General features: G+C 38.4%; 3 protein-coding genes and 1 pseudogene across 3 annotated transcripts; all 4 read right to left on the bottom strand.

Moving 5' to 3' along the window:
• Window positions 1–60: 60 nt before the first annotated feature.
• Window positions 61–1,649, bottom strand: LOC126608025 (uncharacterized protein At5g01610). Its single transcript, XM_050275769.1, has 3 exons — window positions 1,398–1,649; window positions 789–843; window positions 61–630 (listed from the first exon to the last, which is right to left on the bottom strand). Exons 1-3 carry the CDS (start codon window positions 1,497–1,499, stop codon window positions 251–253), a joined length of 537 nt encoding a protein of 178 aa, XP_050131726.1. The 5' UTR covers window positions 1,500–1,649; the 3' UTR covers window positions 61–250.
• Window positions 1,650–3,512: 1,863 nt separating this feature from the next.
• LOC126606394 (chorismate mutase 3, chloroplastic-like) lies at window positions 3,513–7,143 on the bottom strand. Its single transcript, XM_050273773.1, has 6 exons — window positions 6,867–7,143; window positions 5,277–5,499; window positions 5,079–5,165; window positions 4,801–4,944; window positions 4,067–4,159; window positions 3,513–3,954 (listed from the first exon to the last, which is right to left on the bottom strand). Exons 1-6 carry the CDS (start codon window positions 7,058–7,060, stop codon window positions 3,715–3,717), a joined length of 981 nt encoding a protein of 326 aa, XP_050129730.1. The 5' UTR covers window positions 7,061–7,143; the 3' UTR covers window positions 3,513–3,714.
• Window positions 7,144–10,410: 3,267 nt separating this feature from the next.
• On the bottom strand, window positions 10,411–12,279 carry LOC126606609 (xylan glycosyltransferase MUCI21-like). Its single transcript, XM_050273995.1, has 2 exons — window positions 12,059–12,279; window positions 10,411–11,754 (listed from the first exon to the last, which is right to left on the bottom strand). The coding sequence occupies exons 1-2, from the start codon at window positions 12,210–12,212 to the stop codon at window positions 10,508–10,510; spliced, it is 1,401 nt and encodes a 466-aa protein (XP_050129952.1). The 5' UTR covers window positions 12,213–12,279; the 3' UTR covers window positions 10,411–10,507.
• A 1,992-nt stretch (window positions 12,280–14,271) lies between these two features.
• LOC126607803 (xylan glycosyltransferase MUCI21-like) lies at window positions 14,272–19,369 on the bottom strand (annotated as a pseudogene).
• Between the last annotated feature and the right edge of the window lie 1,486 nt (window positions 19,370–20,855).

The raw sequence follows: 20,855 nt of genomic DNA, 5'->3' as shown, positions 1-20,855 counted from the left end.
CGCGTCTCAACGTTTACTGTATCATATGCGAAAAACAGAATGCACATCGAACAGAAAACGGAAGCAAAACGAAGCAATTGCATTCATCCAATAGCCAAAATGTGAAATTTCCAGTAACCACTTAACAGTGTTCTGCATTTGACATTGTCAAAAAAGAAGCAGTCATAGAAATGCCTATTAAGTAAAAAGCTAGCAAGAATTCAGATCTTCTTCCCACTAATGGCAATAGAAACGCCGCTTTACTCTAAACTCAGAATTCTTCTACTTTCACGGAGTCACGTGGTGTTATGTAGACATCCTTTGGTCTTGACTTCTTAACACCAGCTGTAAACCACACCTTATCGGACTTGGAACTTTCAACCACTACACAAGTGACCTTAACCCATACCAGAACCTTGGTCTTCATTCCCTCTATCCCCGTGAGCTTTCCCCTTAGAAGAATGGCCTTTACCCGTGTCGCGTACCTCATAACAGAGGAATCCTTGAAGCTAACTTCACATGCTGAGGGCATATACACAATGAGCTTGGATTTTGTTTCGTCAAACTCATAACAGGTAATGTTCTGCGGAAACAGCCCCGGTGGCAAGTTGTACTCTCGAAGGAGATCTGGCAAGCTTTTCGGCGGCTTTCCTGTAGGTGAATCAAACAAGAGAGAAAACTCATCGTTCGAACAATAAGCATTACTATTTTTAAGGCAGATTGTTGACTGGCAAGTAATGTACTGCAAATATTGCATCCATCTGCAATTCAGTCATACTAATGATATTATGGTAAATATTGTTCCACACCTTTTAGTTTGTTGAAAACCCATTTTGCCTTCTCCTCGACGGTATTCGAGAATGTCTGCAACAACAAACAATCTGATTAAGAAAGAACAAAGACTTGGACAAAATCTTATTTTTTTCTGCAGAATGTTTGCTGTCAACAAGTTATATTCTAACTTCATTCCCTTGATTTCTATATATTTTTACCAGACAATATTCTATTCTAAAAAGGGCGACGCCAAGCTAACAAGGCTTCCCGCGGAGGAACGTGTATTGATTAACCCATAACCTAAGATTATTAATTCCCAATTTTAAAATTTTAAAGTCCTTAACTTTTATTTCCACAACACAATTTACCAAAAATCAAATCAAATCAGCAAATAAAATTCAGATTACACCCAAAACCCATCTTCCAGTTCACTCTCTTACGGTTAAAAACCTAACAGATCAGATCCCATCCACCGGTAATTGCAATTTACCATCGACTAAAGCAAGATTAGCAGAAAATCACGAACTGGGTAAACTTGATTCAAGCCGCATTACACAAATACCGACCAAAAACAAAAACAACAACATAATCATGGGAAAAAGCAAAAGGGTAAGAGAACAAACAGAAAGATTACTGTTACATACAGAGAGGTCGTCGGAGATGTTGGAGAATTCTTCCTTGGCCTTCTTCGAGATCCACAAGCTCCCAACTTTCAAGCTGTTCACTTTAGTCAGAGCTTTCTCCATTCTCTCACTCTCTCTCCTCCGCTCTCTCTCTCTCTCTCTATCTCTCTCTCTGGTGAGTACAGTGGTGGTTGTGGTGGTGGTGAGTGAGCAGCGATGAGTATATAAAGCCTTTTTGCTCTCGGTTAATCTGAAGCCGTCGGATGGAGACAAACATCCCCAGCTCACACTTATCAATAAAGACGAATCATTTGGGAAGCAACGTTAAGGGTATTTCTGTACTTTCGACATGAATCGGCCGCCGATTTACTGCTTTTCATGGGTTCAGAAGTTCAAACTTTCCCTTCTTATTGCCCCTTTTCTTTTGCTTTTTTACCGACAACCACAGACAGAGTTTACTATTTACTATTTTAAGGCTTGCTCATCAACATACCCGTTAGACAATATCGTAAGTATTGTAGACCTATTTTACTAAGGAATTATAAAGATGGTGCGGTAGAGAGATAGTGAAAACGTTTCGTAAGTATACTAATAAGGGAGAGAAAATCTTAATCAACGAGGAATATAATTATAATAAGAAAACTATCTATAAAACTTTGCACAATTACGTTCTTAGTTAATTTAGGAACGCAAGAATAAGTATGTATATCTTCCTCGATCTTTTGGCTAAGATCTAAGTGTAATATCATGAGTATGTGTACTTTTTTTTCTTCTTTTGGCTAAGATAAAGTGTAGTATCATAAGTATAGTTTCACCGTTGTTATTTAAATTTTTAGGACTTTTTCTTTGTATCTCACGTTATTCCAGTACATTTGTTTCACATATTGACTAGTTAATTGTTGTTTAAAAAATACTCAATGTACTAACAATTTTTCATTCATATTCTTAATATCATGTCGGAGATGAGTCTTAGAGTAATGGATATTACTCTTTTGTGATCAAAAGATCATGAATTTGAGTTAAAATTGCAAAACAAAGGTAAAACTACGTAAGATAGACGTTTTCCCCCAACCATCGTAAAAAGAAAAACCTTGTTGGCTTGCAGTTGTACATTTTATTATGAGTAAATTACAACAACGGCCCCTCAACTTCAATCATATTGAAGCACTGGTCCCTTAACTAAAAATTCATTATCATTGATCCCTCAACTCATCAAAATGTGTAGCTATGGTCATTTTCGTCAAAATTTGGTCAAAATGAGTTATGTTGAAATAACCATTGCTACAATTGGGGTCCTTCAACTCATCGCAACGTGTAGCTATGATCATTTTCGTCAACTTCGTCGTAATTTTGTCAAAACGAGTTATGTTGGAATGATCATTGCTACAATTGGGTTAAAGTTGAGGGACCATTTATCCAATTAGATTAAAATTGAGGGACTATTTCTCTAGTTGGATTAAAGTTGAGGGACCAATGGTAATGAATTTTTAGTTGAGTGACCATATCTGCACCTTTTGATGAGTTAAGAGATCAATGGTAATGAATTTTTAGTTGATGGACTATTGCTTCAATTGAGTAAGAATTAAGAAACTATTGCTATAATTTGCTCTTTTATTATTAATATCACGTGAACATAGAATAATGTCAATATAATGGAGCAAAAGTCAAGAAGTAATGGACAAGGATGTGACACAAAGTGAAAGTTTGTAAAGAAATTGATACAATGGAAAAGTTAGAAGGTGAAGTGATGTTTTCGTGATAATTAAGTGCTCATTTAATCCATAAGGTAACAAAAAATATCACTTGACTTAGAAGTCACATTCTTTGTTTCTTATTTTCCTTCGTTTTCTTCCCCTTTTGGATGCTAAAGGCTCTTCTGCACATGGTGGGGATCACAAATCGCGTAATTTACAGGCCATTTGAAAGATGACAACTTTGGATATATGTATGATATCCTTTCAAACCCTAGTTTGGGGAATGTAGTCGAGCTAAAACTTACAGAGTTCATACTGTAACGTATGTGTCTCTCCTCACGTGACCATTTTTTTTTCTTAATGAAGTTTCACATTCAAAAACTAATTCAGCAATCCAAAGCAAACGAGTGACACGTATGAAAAGATTAAAAGGTCTACGAAATAACAACTCAACTCGTAAATATTGTCTTCACATTTGTATCACAACAACAAAATCTTATCCCATTAAGTAGGGTCAATTGTATGAATTCTAGAACACTGTTGCGCTCGGTTTTGCGCAAAGTCTTCCGTAAAACTTACATAAGTATTAATAAATTAAACAAAATGAAATCATGGGTTTATTGGACAATTGTGATTGTTTTCACTTAATCCAATCTTCTCAAGAGGTATTCAACCTGAACTTGCTTTGTGAGAGGCATGATCCAATCCCCATAGAGACTGGCAACCAAATGTGGCTTGATTTTATATGCAGGGTTAGCTGCATTATCTTCCCCTTCGTGGATTTTAACCTCCTGCCCATACGTTTTCGTTTTCATCTCCACTCTCCTCTTGATCGCTGCTTCAACTGTTTCAAACGTCAGCAGCGCCATCAGTTGATTTCCGTCCTGCAAGAACCACACACCGGCACAAGAAAAAAAAAACGACTTCAATATGTGAGATAATGAACCATCAAGCAAAAACATGATCATCAGGGAACATATATAAGAGGAAGCTTACTTGTGCTCTAATGGCAGCCTCGTATTCTGCAGGGGATTGACGGAATTTTGCCTCTGCCACGAATTTACCATAGTGAATTCTCTTCGAGAGCGCCTGTGACAAACATCCAACATTGGAAGGAGATAAAAAAATAAGGGTGCTCTAAAAGGATTAACGTAGAATCTAACACAACAACGCAAAGTCTTACGAACAAGCCCATCTAACGTAGTAGTAGTTTTGCAAATACTTGCATATTAACTGAAAATTCAGAGAGGAAGACTGCAGCAAAGTAGTCATTCTTTCTTAAGTTTTGTCAACCTTTAGTAATTCAACTCAAACAACAGTGTAGGGAACAAAAACATCGAAAAAAACATCCTAGACAATTGTCACAAACTCAAAATTTCAAAGATCGGTTCGCAAGAGAAGAATTCAATAAACTCAACAAGGAGGAAGCCCTAGGAAGACTTTACAAAAAGACATGGAGTACTTGGAGCTTATGGAAGATATGGTGCAAAGTGGCATTCTAGAATTCATACAGCTGACCCACTTAGTGGGATAAAGCTTTGTTGTTGTTGTTTGGACGCCACAAACTAAACAACCAGACAAAAAAGGAGACGAAACAGAAAAACAAATAAAACAAGCCTCTTAACTATAATACGACACTTAACTCCCTAAACTAGTATAATGTGACAACTTAATAAACTATTATATGTGTGTTTGTAATAATTTCAGTTAATAGTGGTTTAATGGTTTACCTGCAAACAAAGTGTGTCACAAACAGCAGCTGATCCACAATTACCATCGTCTCCTGCTTTGACTAATCTGGGAAGGAGATCTCTAAAGTACATATTCCAAACCTTATTGTTTATATTAATTGAATCGGCATGCGGATGCAAAACCTAGTTTCGTTATCAGAGAAAACGCAGGTCAGAAATCACTAAGAAAACATACAGTAAAACAAGCCGAATTATGCGAGTGAACTTAAAAACTTACAAACACAAGGGTAATTATCATGTTGTGTATCAGAATTTACCTGAGGGTACTGCAAAGGAGGAAGCATTGGCTCAGGTAAGTGTGCTGGGAAGAAAGGATGTTCATCCGGGCTCTTGTATCTCCCCACCTGGCTTGCAAAAACGAAAGGTAGTTAAGAAAATCTCCAACATCATTACAGGGGATCCCTTCTTCAGGAAGAGCTTGCTGCTTTTAATCTTTTATATCTCATTTAGATTACCTGGGCATGGAGTTTTTCAGTTTCCCTGACCATAAACTCAACCAGTGACCCACGAAATCCTTCCATCGAGAAGGTGTCATGGTCATATGTGTCTGCATTATAACAATACTGAGTCCTTTCCAAAAGGCTAAATATTATGCTATCCTCTTGTCGAATCAAAGAGTGCCTTATACTGTCTAGAGTTAAGATTTCGCTCTCATCCACCCTTTTCTTACTTGAATACCTATACGAAAAAGAAGATGGATGTCAGAAGTTAGGCTGCCAAAAATTGTTGATTCACTGAGAAATAGTAAGTTCATTCGCTTTTACATAAAACCTCCTGATACATAGGCATCGTTGGGCACATTTGAACGAGTAATGATCTTATCAAGTATGTTAATTGCAGCAGAAATGTGTTCACACGGATAAATTTCCGGCTGCCAAGAGAAACTTAACATGATTTTACAAAACATGCAGCACTTGGCTGCAAGTCTCAAGCTATTTTATTGTAACAATAGCTCGATTTTCTCGTTCGATGTCAAGCATAATAATAGACTAATCAAGTCTCAAATACAAACAAATAACAAAATCACCTCACCTGACAGACAAAGAGTATCAAATGAGTCAGCTAATGTTATTTAATTCATAGTTTGTAGATAAATTAAATTGGAGCAAGCTCCCTCAACTAAAAATCCATTATCATTGGTCCATCGTCTCATCAAAACGTGTAGCTATAGTCCTTTTTGTCAACTTCGTCAAAATTTTGTCAAAATAAGATACGTTGGAATGACCATTTCTACAATTGGGGTCTCTCAACTCATCAAAATGTGTAGCTATGATCATTTACGTCAACTTCGTCAGAATTTTATCAAAATGAGTTATGTTGGAAGGATTATTGCTACAATTGGGTTAAAGTTGAGAGATCATTGCTCCGATTGGGTTAGAGTTGAGGAATCATTTCTCAAGTTGGATTAAAGTTGAGGGACCAATGATAATTGAATTTTAGTTGAGGGACCATAGCTGCACGTTTTGATGAGTTAAAGGACTAATGGTAATAAATTTTTAGTTGAGGAACGATTGCTCCAATTAAGTTACAATTTACTCTTTAATGAACCAAGACTGGACTTTTCTAGCAGTCAAAACAACAAACTACTTAACTATATTGGTAAACTCAAAGGGTTGGACTCCCAAAAAAACAAAACAAAAGGGGTTGGACTGCAACAATATTACTGGTTTTGGAAATGCAACAAGTAGATTTCTCTAGAGATTGCACAAATTTCGAAAGAGCTACAATAAGCCCAACAGAAAATTAGTGAATAATTAAACCTCAAAACCCTTTGAAAACTTGTCTAAAATGTGATTAGATTGTTAAAATCCTAACGGGAAATGCTCTTCCAGTGCACGTTATACAACAACCTTTCCATGCAAGAACATTATGCAATCAGCAAACCATATACAATCCAAATTTACTCTATTTTCAGAAAACCATATATTTTCCATGACAATTTACCTAATTCTTAACGACCCCAATCAGCAGTAACATAACACTAAACAACCCATGTAAAAAAATTAAAAATTGAAGAACATTAAAGTCAAAACGATCGTCTTTACCTGATGGGAGAAGTTGCAGCAAAAGAAGAAACTTGGAGAGGACGGTGCAGTTTTCTTCCGGGATTTGATCGGAAAACACCGTTGGGGGTGCTAAAAATGGTGTGGTTGACCAAATGGGGAGTGGGTAGTGAAGGCCTTGAGGCGTTGTGGGCTGAAGCATTGGGAATTGAAGCTTGCAAGAGCTTGGCATCCATGGCGGTCACTGGTGCGATTTGATTTGGATTTGGTTACGTTATGGGATTCTCAAGCAAAAACCAAAAAGTGCTTAATAGACGTTTTCTGCTTTGGCTTTTGTAAACCACAAATTCACAAGTGGGGCCAAAAAAATTGGTGACTAATTGCCAAATTTGAATACATTATGGTTAGGGTTACAAAATTGATAACTACATATTATATTTTTGGTGCAGATAAATGTTTAAAAGACTCTTTCAAAGTAAGAATTTTTTAAAATTATTTACCACTTACAGTTTAATGTCATTCCATTTTTTAAAAAGTTTCCTTAGGATTTCTTTTTGGCTGTATTTTTGCTCACCGTTCTTAACGGTAATGCTCGTCGCCCTATTTATTACTGTTGGATTATTTTAAATTTTGAAATTTAAATTTATCCAACTATAAATAAAGTGGAGTGGTGACTGGTACATTCATCATCACTTGAAAGTGATGAGCAAAAAGATTTTCATACAAATCTCTTCTTGAAGTAGCAGGTTTTTAATGTAAATAATATTTGTATTATCTCTCTAATAGAGATAAGACCTACCAACAAATATAAGTCTTATTTTTATTAAAAATTGATTAAAAAAATATAAGAAAAAAATATTGTAAGAGTAGCAAGTTTTGTTTCTTTCTACTGTTGGAAATGTCATCATTTGGAAACTTTCCTCTCCAAATCAAACAATTGACTTTCAAGTCTTTTGTACGTTAAGATATTTGTTTAGAAAAGGTCGTTTAACATGCTAATTATTATACAATTATATTTATATATAATATACAGAAGTTGTTAGGAAATCACATCGCAGCACAATACAATGTCATTTGCGATGTGGTCCATGGAATATCAGATGGGTGCTGAAAGAACATTGTTTATTTTACTGTTTAACCAAATGATTTAAGATCCCATGAAATCATCGATACGTTTTGGCTTAAAGAAACAGATAGGAATCGAAAATGTGAGGATTTTCAAATTTTAAATCATTACCATCTAATCATTTGAAGGTGCTGATTTGGGATACATATAACAAAAATTAAAGCACAAACCTTGCAAATTGCACGTCTTGCTTCCGATTAGAGGTGGAAAATTAACTTATTATAGGTTGTTAATGTATAGTCATTAAGATCAGTGAATTTGATATCTTCATAATATAGATGTGAGATTGATAGTGGTTATGGTATAAAACGAAATTAAACTAGATGGATATTAAGGAGTACTCATTAGCAACTAAACATGTTGATTTGTCACCTCTACCTTCTATAAATGTTTCAACTTTCGTTTGAATTCCAAGTTCATTTCTTTTGTCCAGACGCAGAGTTACAGTACAAACCATTCAACTCCATAAATCTCCTCCGAACAACTCTCCAACCTGGTCAAACCAAGTTTGGCATGTTGTTGGCACAAGTAACTGACCATAATGTCCGTTGGCCAACTATTTTTATGTTTTTTTTCTTTTTCTGAAGGGCATATGGGTCCTTTAATAACAAATCGTCCTTGCTATACCTGTCCACCAATCTACTCCCGTTTACTCCAAATTTCAATCCTTTGCCACCTTCCCATAGAAAGCATGCGCCGCCCAATCTAGCCCTGCCGGAATCACCTGCACAAAAACAGATCCCCGCGCAGAGTCAGTGGGGTTTTGTTGTTGGGAATTGGATCCTCTCCTGAGCTTGGGCTCAGGAGCCTCCTGACTAACACACAAGGATCGATAGATTTCGATTAAACGTCTACAATTATTATAACTTTTAGAGGTCCTCATATTTGTAGTCATTGGATTAAAATCCAACAGCCCTTATGTGTTGGTCAGGAGACTCATGAGCCCAAGCTTAGGAGAGGATCCAATTCCTTGTTGTTGGGCACAAACACTTTCACATCAAATCCCACCTCCTTCATCAGGCTCCGTCACTTGGTCCTAGTTCGCACCGAGTGTATGTGGGCCTTTTTGCGGTTGCTCACACGAGTACTGGTTGAGAGTCTATGGGGTCGGATGTAAAGATTATGTGACTGGACTTCTCGATATAGGCTTGGTTTATGAGCAAACGAAAATCCGTTACATTAGGTACTGTTTGGTACGCAGACGGGACGGAACGAGACGGAACAAGACAGGACGGAAGAGGACGGAACATATGATGTAAATATTGAAAAAGATAAGGAGAAATTTTGTCATAAAATGTTAGAAATTTGTGTTCTACGGATGTGGAACGGGTCGTTCCAAGGGAAAGAGGTGGAACGAAAAATCAGCCAAATTTCGTCTCATGGGACAACCCGTTCCACAGTTTTTGGGTGCACCAAACGTGGGACGAAACAGCTCGTCCCGTTCCGTCCCATTCCGTCCCACGTACCAAACGGTACCTTATGTTTGGATGAAGAAATTTAAGATTATTAAGAAATTTTAAAATGACGGAAATTAAAACGACGAGATTTTATTTCCTATAATTTGTGAATTTTTTTGTTTGGTTAACAAAAAAAAAACAATGGAATTGAATACGGAATTTGTTATTTTTAAACTCTCAATCATAGAAATTGGGAATTGACACCTATTTACATGAAATTTAAACTGGGAATTGAAGGTCCCAAATTCCAAGTTTTTTTCTACGCATAAATTCTAAATTTCTATATTTATGAATTCAAACAAGGGAATTGATGCATGTCAATTTATAAATTATGACTTTAATCTAAATTCCAAGTTTATTTCCTTCATCCAAACATAGTGTTAACGTTTCAGAGTGGATAGTAGTGACTGGTTTATTGGAAATATCGGAACACTCTGATTATTTTTTAATTTTGTGTTATTGATTTTATTTGTAGTCGAGGAGGAAGACTAGGGAGGCTAAGACTGAAAACGTAACTCTTGAACCTGTTTTCGTGACGAATAGCATGTTTTCAGTGTTGCTCATATTTTTGCCTCATTTAATGACACCTTCATTGTAACTGTCATATTTTTTTTTTTTGTTTTGAATGTGATTATCCTTGTAATTTGTAGTTAAATTATCTGTGAAATTGTTGTTTTTTTTTTCTTATAGTAAATAGGGTTGTAAATAGTATTGACTATCATCTATGTATTTAGAACTTTCTACCTGTTTTACACAATTTAAAACATGTAGTATCGCGGGATCAAAAGTAAAATCAATCATTTAATGAAGAGAGATATCACTAAACCGTAATGTTAATAATAAAGTAACAAACATCTGTAAACTTTTGTGTTGTAAGTAATCAATTAACTTTGATGTAGCCCTTCTGATTTTATGGAATTTGATTTTAAATTATTTTTGTTTCCTAGCTTCTTCTTTTTCTTTTATTTTTTTTAATTTTTTGTGGTGGTCTCAAAACAAAATCTGTTAAACACTCAATCAAATATTATTTCAGATGAAAACAAAAATACAAGCTGGGCAGTTAATACCTTGACAGAAAAAAATTTAAAAAATAAAACTAATTAACCATTTTTCTCCATAAATCCGGTAGCCTTTGTATAAGCCTTCTTCAAACAACTCTTAAATCTTTCCAAATCCAGTTTGACGTTTTGCTCCTTGAGGTAAATGTTCATAACCTCAGGTGGCCAACCTGTTTTCTGAAGGGCAAATGGGTCCTTTACCAACAAATTTTCCTTCCCATACTTGTCGGCCAAGCTACTCTCGTTCACACCAATCTTATACTCCGAATATTCCAAATCCAAAGACCTAGCCATCCTCCCAAAAAAAGCATATGCACCCCATTCAATCCCAATCGGAACCACTTGAACAAACACAGAACCGGGTCGAAGAAAAAAAGAGTGCGTCAATGCGGCTCCATGGACCCCGATCATAGCATGGCTCGAATTCAATAACGCATAAGATTCATGCAACTGGGTCATCCTCTTGGGATTAAACACAATCAATTCAAAACCCACTTTCTTAATTAACCTAATCAATTGTTTTTGGTTCATAATCACGCGCCCGTGTGCCATTTCGCGGTTGGCCAACACGAGTCTCGGGCGTGACCTTGTGGGCTTGGATGTCAAGACTTTGGGCTGGGCTTTTGGGCCATAGGCCTTTTCTAGGAGGACCCGAAAATCCATGAACGATTTTGGTTTTGGTAGTAAAGTTTGGTTTATGGTCATGAAACCATGCGAGATGAGGCCTATGGTGGCTGAAGGAAAACAATGGGTGGTAGTAGCATTTTTTAGGATAATGATAGAGTACTTGGTGAACATTGCTAGTAGATCTGCATACTTACTAGGCCACCAATTGGGAGCTTCGGACACCACGATCACGATCTCTTGATCAGGGAAGATTGTGTTGACGGTGATGAAGAGAGGAATGAACCCGTCGTTGAAATCATGGAAGAAGTTTCCGGTGTACCCTCCCGCACTGAATACTAGGGCCGGAACACTGTGCCGGACTTTACATGGTGGGCTTTGTGGGCCGGAAGTGAGGGTGAGGTTCCTGATGTGAGGCATTATGAAGCCTTCGAACTTTCGAGGGTAGGGCTGGACTTTTTCCACCTGTGGGGGTTGGGCCGAGCCCATAGTGAAGAATGTGGAGGTGGGTGGGTCCAAGACAGTTGGACCGTTGATTGAACAAAGATCATAGCGTACATCAGTACGGTCGCAGATGATTCGTCTTTTCACAGGAAGTTGCAAGTATTCTGAAGGGTGAGAGTTTGGCTGATCGATCAGTTTCGTTTTTTCATGATTCCCTTCCTCTGAAATCAAAGTTTGAATCAAAATCAGTGAGGATATTGAGTGGTAAAGGTCAATGATATTATGTCGTCTACAAGTGCTTTTAAAATGATTAAAATACATTTTTAAAGAATATGACTGAACTCAAAAACATTTTCACAACAAAGCTCTTAATCATTTTTAAAAAAACTTCTAAACGAGCTCTTAATAAATAAGATAGCTAATACACGAGTGGAGGACATGCAAAATTGACGCCGGAATAATTTAACTCTGATAAATAAATAAAAAATGAAAAAATAGCAGAGGGATTGAAAATATTTCTCGTACCTTGAGTCTTGGCTGAATATGTAGTAGTAGTAGTAGTAGCAGCATATTTAAGAAATCTGGAGGTTGAAGAGACGCTGATTTCGAACACGATGAAAAACAAACACAAGGCCGCCAAAGCCACCGTCGCAGCCCTGCAGGAAATTGTCTTCTTCATCCTCCTTGTGCGGAAGGGGCTTGGCTGCCGGCAATGGCTATTTCAAAAACGAAGTGACCAGTTTTCTGCAGCTATATATGTATATATATATATATATTCACAGGATGCCGACGTAGGTGGCATGAACCACTGGAGAACAACCAGAACTTTGAATCTGCTTTTGGATGCTGATAAAATATGAGTGAGAGAGAGAGAGAGAGAGGGAGGGAGAGATGTTAGGGTTCTGAAATTGTAGAAGAAGATTGGGGAGAACAATGCCAATGTGGGAGAGAAAGAGAAAAAAGATGACACATTCGTAAACACGTTGATACATTTATGGATACAAAGTTAAGAAACGAAAAAAAAAGTGAAAAAAAAATTAAATCAAAGAGGAGCTTTGCTTAAGCTTGCAATCCAATTAGATTCTTTTCTAATTAATGAAAAATCTTTTATTTTCTTGGAAGTGCGTTGCATGCAAGTCAGTTACACAACATAGCGTCAGCTGTCATCTTTTGCCAGTAAATCAAGATAATATCATCAATACCCTTCCTTCTACATGAACTCTTGACTAATTAGAGTATCTTCACCCGTTAAGGAGGTGAAGGAGTTGGGTAAGCCTCACAATGGGGTAGCAACATTGTGGTTCAAATTCGTCTTTGGCGAGAACCGAACTTAAGACATCTTACTTACAAGTGAAGAGGAATACTATTAGACCGTAATACTAACTGACAACTTTAAAAATTTAATTTTAAATACAAAACAAAGCATAGCATTACAAACAACCATAATTAATTAAAAATAAAGGCAAATGGAGAAGAGGGTTGAACTCTTGAAGTTTCTTAATTGTGTCTAATTTAAGTGTGTTGTTAAAAAACATTTGCATTTTTTTTAGAATTTTTTGGTTTTTTTTTATTATTTACAATTTTTTTTAATGTTGAAAATCCAACTGTTCAGCTAAAAGAGCGGTTGGAAATTCAACGGTTCGCAAGACACTGGGTTGTGCTAATGGGAATTGGATCCTCTCCGGATCCAAAATGATCTGAGCCCATTGAGCAAAGCATCCGGGTCATTAAAATTTGATCCAACGGCTACAATTATTATAACTTTAGAGGGGACCCTTGTTTGTAACCATTTGATCAAATTTCAATGGCCTAGATGCATTGCTCAGTTGGCTCAGATCCTTTGGATCCGGAGAGGATCCAGTTCCATGCTAATGGAGGCTGGGCTGTCACATGGGTGGGACCTTCCATCTTCCTCCTGTTAATTAAAAGGGTGCAGTCACTCAGTACTATGATATGGTGGTATTCCTCTTCATTTGTGAGTGAGAGGTCTTAGGTTCGAATCTCGTGTATGGCAAATTCGATACCAAATTGGTTACTCATTGTGTGGCTTAGCCGAACTCCCCATCCCCTTAGTGTAAAATATATCGTTGTGCTAAAAAAAAAAAAGGGTGCAAGCCCGTGCAACAATTGGCAGGGCAGCCCATTGCGCTCCTACCTTTCACCCAGTCGCCTTCTTTTCTTTCACCGTTGGAGCACCAAAATCGGTCCAAAGACAGCAATTGGGCTTCTGTTGGAGATGCTCTTAACTAGTTAAGTTCCTTCTCATCCTTTTTTTGGAGAAATTTTTATAGGTTTCGGTTACACAATTCACATGGTGCGTTATTTCACGTATTATAATTAGGCAATCGACAAAGTTGATATGTCCTACTTCTAGAGTATAATATATTAATAAAAAAATATCTAATGGCATAATTTGAGTGAAGTAATTTCACGTGATCGTGTTATGAATATACCAAAAAATTGCTTGGCCACTTTTTTGTGTTTTGGCTAATTTGCCCGCTTGGGTTGGTTCCATATCTTAATTTATGTTTGCCCTATTTTATATTATTGTATTTAATCTGCGGTATTCTCACCAATTTTAATTCTATTGATGATGCAATCAAATATTATGTGTCGTAAATCACCTTCTTTTCGAATTTTGCAAGTTATTAAACGCGATCATACATAATGTATGGGATGAAATAATTTTTAAAACTCAATCAAGAGCAATGAAAAACAACACAGTTGACGAAATGGCACTACCCTTCCTTCTCCATGAATCTCTTGGCCTTCCCATAAGCTGACTTCAAAAACCAAGTAAACCTATTCATATCCAACTTAACATCTTGCTCCTTCAAATATATCTTCGTCAAGATATCCCAATTGGAACCTGTTGGTACCATATATTGGGCCTCGTATATTTGGGCCTTGGGCCTTGTATTTGGGCCTCACACTAAAGCCCATACTTTGTAAAAGAGGAGGAGCCCCTTATTCTATAAAAGGGGACTCCTCCCCTCATTCTAGGGGGGGGCAAAGAGCCAAGCCTAAGAAGGCTAAGAGAAGCTCTCATTACATTCAGGAGAGGGCCTCACTCTCACTCTCGGAGGCCAATTCCTAGGCCTGAGATCCCCTCTCTCATCCTCAGAAGCTCTCAGAAGCTTTCACCCTCTCCCTCTCTATTCCCTCAAATAAATACATAATCAGTGTGGACGTAGCCCAAACCTTGGGGTGAACCACGATAACTCTTGTGTCATTTACATTTTATGCAGATTCACGGTCGGATTTACGTTGTTCCAAGACCTTCGGTTTTGTACATCAACATTTGGCGCCGTCTGTGGGAACGATACGAAAAGTTGTGTCGGTTCTCTTTCATTTTTTCATCTCCATCGTGAATCTGCAAAAATTTGCAAAAACCCAGAAACAGAAAAGATCCAGATCTCAAAATCACTCATCTCTCTCTGGAAAACACATTGAAGCTAAACAAAAACCCCACTTCTCGATACACAGACACACTTTGTCTGTCTCTCTCTCTAATCTAATCCCTCAGCAAAAACAAAAAAAGATCCAGAAGAAAAAGAAAGAGATTCTATCGTCTCAACCATCATCATCATCTGCTCCGCAGCCCCACCAATCTTCCGCCGCACCCCAATCTTTCCATCGTCTGATCGCTGTCCACGTCCCCAACGAAGAGGACGAGATCCTTTTCGCAACTCCTAGCTCCCGTCGCCTCTGTGAGATCAGACACCCAGAAAAACGGCACAGCAGCAATCACAGTTTCTCTCTCTAGCTAGACCAGCAATGGCAGGGAACAGACTGAAACTCGATACGACGTCGCAGTCCTACTTAGAAGGAAAAACAGTGAGCGACACCAAGGTTCTGATATCTGATCTCTGATCTCTGCCGCCAATTCTGCAATCTCGGATGGGTCTCAGAAACGGGTAGTAACACCTCATCTCCGCCGTCTGAAATCTCTCGATTCGCTGTCCATCAGCTTGTCATGGCTTTCCAGGCCGTTGATTTTGTCACCTTGACTCACTCCGAAGCGAGAAACCTCATCTCCGATCTCAAGGTCGCGCCGCCTCTAGATGATTCGCTTGCTTGGTACTTGGACCACAACGTCAAGCTCTTGGACCTCTGCAACTCAATCTCTGCCGAGATCGAACGCCTTCGCCAGCGCCGCCTTCATTTCACCTTCGTTCTTCACCTTCTCGGTGACCGAAAGGGTGAAGAGCTCCCGTCGCCGGAGAATATCCGTCGATCTCGCAAATCTCTATCTGATTTCAATCGCGGTGCTTCTTCTGGCTTTGGAAAGCGAAGCAACGCTGAAGTCTTGGTTAGAGATCTGAACCTGGGCCCGACTCGCCTGAGCAACGCGCCATGTGGCAAGATATCGAGTGTGGCAAAGCTCGTGCGTCGAAGAGTGCACTCGGTGGGACTGGTGACTGTGTTATTTTCTTCACGAGTTTCTTACAGATGCTTATGCGGAATATGTCATCATCATGATATGGTCTGCAACTATCGTGAAATGGGATAAGATTCTTTTTCTTTGAATATTTTATTATTTTTATAATTATGATTAAAATAATTATTATAAAATAATCATTATAAAATAATGATTATATTATTTCTATATCATGACGACTCATGATTAAATAATATAATTATTATAAATGATATCACATGATTAATTCCACATTATTGATTTATACAATCGTACTTATACTGTCATTTATTGTCAGGAATTATTGAGCAACTAGGTCCACTGATTAACGTTGTTGCTGATTAACGAAGTCTACCAACTTATAGACTGATGAGCCACATGCTCATGGTGATCTCTTGTCTGACCGGACACCCACTTGCTCGGACATTCGCTTATTGAGACACCTATGTGCCCGGACCCAACTCGATGACCCTACATATAGCCCAAACTCGATGACCCTACGTATGGCCCCGACTCAAAGATCCGACTTGCGAACCCGATCCGCGGATCCGACACATAGACCCAATATGCGAACCCGACAAGCAGACCCGAGTCATGTCGAGAATCAACTCATACTGAGTGCATGTCGACATAAAGTAGATACTTGCAATGAGGAATACCACGAGCCGAGCCGCCTCGCAACGAGCATAGCCTCTAACCGAGCCGCCTCGCAACGAGCATCGCCTCCAGTCGAGCAAACGCCTCGCCGCGAGCATAGCCTCTAGCCGAGCAGCCTCGTAACGAGTATCGCCTCCAGCCGAGCAGTCTCGTAACGTGTGATACCTCTAGCCGAGTATTGCTTTATGTTGAGCATTACCTTGGGTTGATACTGGTTCAAGACATCTAGCCACTTCGGCCCGTACATGGATTGGATTTGAAGTCTCCAGCCAAAAGACTCCTTTGACTGAAGACTTGGGGGACTCCTGTTGGTACCATATATTGGGCCTCGTATATTTGGGCCTTGGGCCTTGTATTTGGGCCTCACACTAAAGCCCATACTTTGTAAAAGAGGAGGAGCCCCTTATTCTATAAAAGGGGACTCCTCCCCTCATTCTAGGGGGGGCAAAGAGCCAAGCCTAAGAAGGCTAAGAGAAGCTCTCATTACATTCAGGAGAGGGCCTCACTCTCACTCTCGGAGGCCAATTCCTAGGCCTGAGATCCCCTCTCTCATCCTCAGAAGCTCTCAGAAGCTTTCACCCTCTCCCTCTCTATTCCCTCAAATAAATACATAATCAGTGTGGACGTAGCCCAAACCTTGGGGTGAACCACGATAACTCTTGTGTCATTTACATTTTATGCAGATTCACGGTCGGATTTACGTTGTTCCAAGACCTTCGGTTTTGTACATCAACAGAACCAATTTTAGCAGCCGGATCTTTCACCGCAATGTCATCCTTCCCATACTTGTGCACCAAGCTACTCTCCTCTACATCAATCCTATAGTCAATGTACTGCAGCCCCATAGCCCTAGCCGGACTCTCATAGCACACCTTCGCCGGCCAGTTGGTGCCGAGAGGCACAATCTGCATGAACACCGCGCCGGGCCTCATGAACAACAAGTGCGTAAGCGCCGCGCCATGCACGCCCACCATCGCGTGGCTCTTACTAATTAAATCGTACGCAAAGTGCATGTCAATTGTAGAGGTCGGCTCAAAAATCACAAGTTCAAAACCAACCTTCTCCGCTGCTCGCCTCGCATCGTCTTGGTTCAAGATCGCCCGGCCAACGCCTAGGGTTCGAATGAGTAAGACGAGGCGTGGCCTGGAAGTCCAAGGTTTGCAATCGCCAGTGGCGAAGCCAGGAATTTTTGGCAGGAGGGGCGAAATTTAAAAGCGTAAAAGGTTCATAAAAAATATAGACAACCAAATCTTTGTACATAATATACAATATTAATATCGTTCATAACTACCTGGAATACTCGAAGGAGGATTTGGAGTAACTGAAATATTCGAAGAAAGACTATCCGGAAATATTCAAATAAGGACTATCCGTTGTACCCTGAATATTTGAAGGAGGATTTAAACACTGTTTTTTATAGTATTGTTACGTACATTACGTAATTGTACAATAGAAACAAAATAGATAAAAAGCATATTACGCTAATTCTATATCAATTAAACAACTAATGCAAAACACCACTTACAAATTGTAGGTATTATAGTAGTCAAACAATGTGCATAGTTATTATTTTTATATAAGTATGATAAATGTTTTATATAAAAAATAGATAAGTATACCTTGTTCATAAAAGGAAAAAAAAACAAATAAAACATAAATAAATAAATAAAAGAATGAAAAATTAATTAGAGATGCTTGGGTTCAAATGACGTGTGAGCCATAAATGTCAAAGGATTTGTTCTATTTGAATAAAACGTCATCATCCACTTTAAGTGCTCAGCCAAACGACATCGTTTGCTAGGATTTGTTTTATAATATTGCTTCTTCTTCCTCCTCTTGACCTGGCCGCTATTGCTGCTCGGGTTTTGCCCTTCCTCACGGGGTGGTTTCAGGCAGTCTGGGTGGGTAAAATGGGCTTCGGTGAAGGGGTTTTTCGAGAGCCGGATGGGCAACTTCCCACTTTTTTCCATAACGTGTGTCCGCCTATGGGAGCAACAAAAGTTGCAGAACATTCTTACAGGTTTTCCGACTAACGAGAGGGGCGGCTACACGCTCCTAGCCTTATTTTCCGACGAGAGGAGGGGCGGACCCAGAAATCCAGTCCTATTTTCCGGTGAGGGGAGTGGCGGTCGCCACTCCTCGCCCTCACGTGGCTTCGCCACTGACAATCGCGGCGGTGTTTTCCGAAGGCTTTGTCCAGGATCGCATGGAAATGTACCATCGTTTTAGGGTAGTGTAACAACGTAGGGTTTATGGTGACAAGTCCGTGAGATATAAGCCCCACGCTGGCAGAAGTAAAACAATGGGTGGCGGTATCATTATCGAGGTTTATGATCGTGTGCTTGCTAAAAATCTTCAGTAAATCTGCATACCTACTAACCCACCGATCGCGTGCTTCCGATATCACAAGGATGGGCGCCTGATAGTGGAGGATCGAATGGACGATGATGAAGATTGGGATGAACCCATCATTGAAATCATGGAACATGTTGCCGGTGTACCCGCCGGCACTGAATACAAGGGCCGGGCCAGTGTGTTGGACCTGGGACTTTGGGCCTGGTGGGCCTGAGATGAGAGAGCTCTTTGATTCGGGACATTGTTGAATTCTCAAATTTTCGTGGGTAGGGCTTGATTTTTTCCACCAAGGTTGGGCCGGTGGGGTCCGCTGCATAGAATGTTGAGGTGGTGGGGTCCAAAACTACTGGACCGTCGATGAAACAGTAGTCGTAGTACTTGTGAGAACGGGTGCACTTGATCATTGCGTCCCGCTCGCTAATTGATTTGGATCCCAATTTTTGGAATATTTCTGCAATCATAAATTAAATTAATTGTAGGAAAAACGCATTAGTTATTAGTTTATCAATAATTCCACTAATTTTTTACCCAAAACAAAAAAAACTAATAATTCCATTAATTAGATCCAATTTGTAATAAAAGAAACACCATTAATGAAATATATAATTTAAAATTAATTCAGATATAGGAAGAAAACAAAACTTTTCAAACATGATTAAGACAATCATATGTTCATGACGAAAATTGCTAGAGACGAGTGACTAATTTTTCTCGTGTTGTGATTAGCGAAGACTTATGTTTGAAAAGAGCGTAATGGAGCAATTTGAGTCAGACTATACTATTAAGGTTTGTTTGGATGTATTTTTAAAATTACTTAAAGCGTTTTTAGAAAAAATATTTTTCGGTTCCAAAAGCACTTAAAGTGCTTTATGCAAGAAGCACCAGTTATATGTTTCTTTCAGGGAGCATTTAAGTGTTTTTTCAAAATTTACTTGTATTTTTACTAATAATTGGTTCCAAAAATATTTTTACAAAAAACGATTTCAATCATTTTATATGCACATCCAAATGAGCTCTTAGTTATTCAAATACAATGAAGTATTAACACTAAGGTCTTTCATAGTAGTTTGAGTGAATCTGATGCCTATATATAAGACTTAGAAAACCTGAGTTTGTTACCTGTAATAGTATTGTTGCACTAATATGAGTTCAATATATTAATATCACACTCATGAGTTCAATATATTTGTATCATACTCAAATTTTCCAAACCGTAAATACTAATAATTCCACTAATTAGATCAGATTTGTTATAAAAGAAACACCATTAATGAAATATATAATTTAAAATAATATAGGAAGTAAAAAGACCTCTCAAACATGATTAAGACAATCATATGTTCATGACGAAAATTGCTAGAGACGAGTGACTAATTTTTCTCGTGCTGTGATAAGCGAAGACTTATATTTGAAAATAGCGTAATGGAGCAGTCTGAGTCAGACTATACTATTAAGGCTTGTTTGGATATGTTTTTAAAATTACTAAAAGTACTTTTAGAGAAAATATTTTTCGGTTCCAAAAGCATTTAAAGTGCTTTCTACAAGAAGCACCAGTTATATATTTCTTCCAGGAGGCACTTTAAATGTTATTTCATAATTAACTTGCATTTTTACTAAGGATTGGTTTCAAAAACGGTTTCAATCATTTTAGAGGCACATCCAAATGAACCCTTAGTTATTCAAATGCATTGAAGTATTAACAATAAGGTCTTTCACAATAGTTTGAGTTAGGGGTGGTTTGGGAGTGAGGTGCTTAAAAAAAAAGCACCCATGAAAAAAAGCTGTGAGGGTTTTAGGTGTTTGGTAAACTGAAAAAAAGGCTTATTTTGGAAGCTGCTGTGAGAATAAGATGAAATCAAAGGAAAAAGTTGAAGCTGCTATTTGCAGCTT

Source organism: Malus sylvestris, chromosome 16, assembly GCF_916048215.2.
Source record: "Malus sylvestris chromosome 16, drMalSylv7.2, whole genome shotgun sequence".
Taxonomy (NCBI): domain Eukaryota; kingdom Viridiplantae; phylum Streptophyta; class Magnoliopsida; order Rosales; family Rosaceae; genus Malus; species Malus sylvestris.
This window is presented reverse-complemented; position numbering and strand designations above follow the sequence as displayed.

Excerpts from the sequence above, each read along its gene's own strand:
- LOC126608025 (XM_050275769.1), bottom strand. The coding sequence starts at position 1,499 with ATGGAGAAAGCTCTGACTAAAGTGAACAGCTTGAAAGTTGGGAGCTTG. Across the intron at positions 844-1,397 it reads ACATCTCCGACGACCTCTCT|ACATTCTCGAATACCGTCGA; the intron begins GTATGTAACAGT and ends TTGTTGTTGCAG. Across the intron at positions 631-788 it reads GGTTTTCAACAAACTAAAAG|GAAAGCCGCCGAAAAGCTTG; the intron begins GTGTGGAACAAT and ends ATTCACCTACAG.
- LOC126606609 (XM_050273995.1), bottom strand. The coding sequence starts at position 12,212 with ATGAAGAAGACAATTTCCTGCAGGGCTGCGACGGTGGCTTTGGCGGCC. Across the intron at positions 11,755-12,058 it reads ATATTCAGCCAAGACTCAAG|AGGAAGGGAATCATGAAAAA; the intron begins GTACGAGAAATA and ends CTTTGATTTCAG.
- LOC126606394 (XM_050273773.1), bottom strand. The coding sequence starts at position 7,060 with ATGGATGCCAAGCTCTTGCAAGCTTCAATTCCCAATGCTTCAGCCCAC. Across the intron at positions 5,500-6,866 it reads GCTGCAACTTCTCCCATCAG|GTATTCAAGTAAGAAAAGGG; the intron begins GTAAAGACGATC and ends TTTTTCGTATAG. Across the intron at positions 3,955-4,066 it reads AGGCTGCCATTAGAGCACAA|GACGGAAATCAACTGATGGC; the intron begins GTAAGCTTCCTC and ends TGGTTCTTGCAG.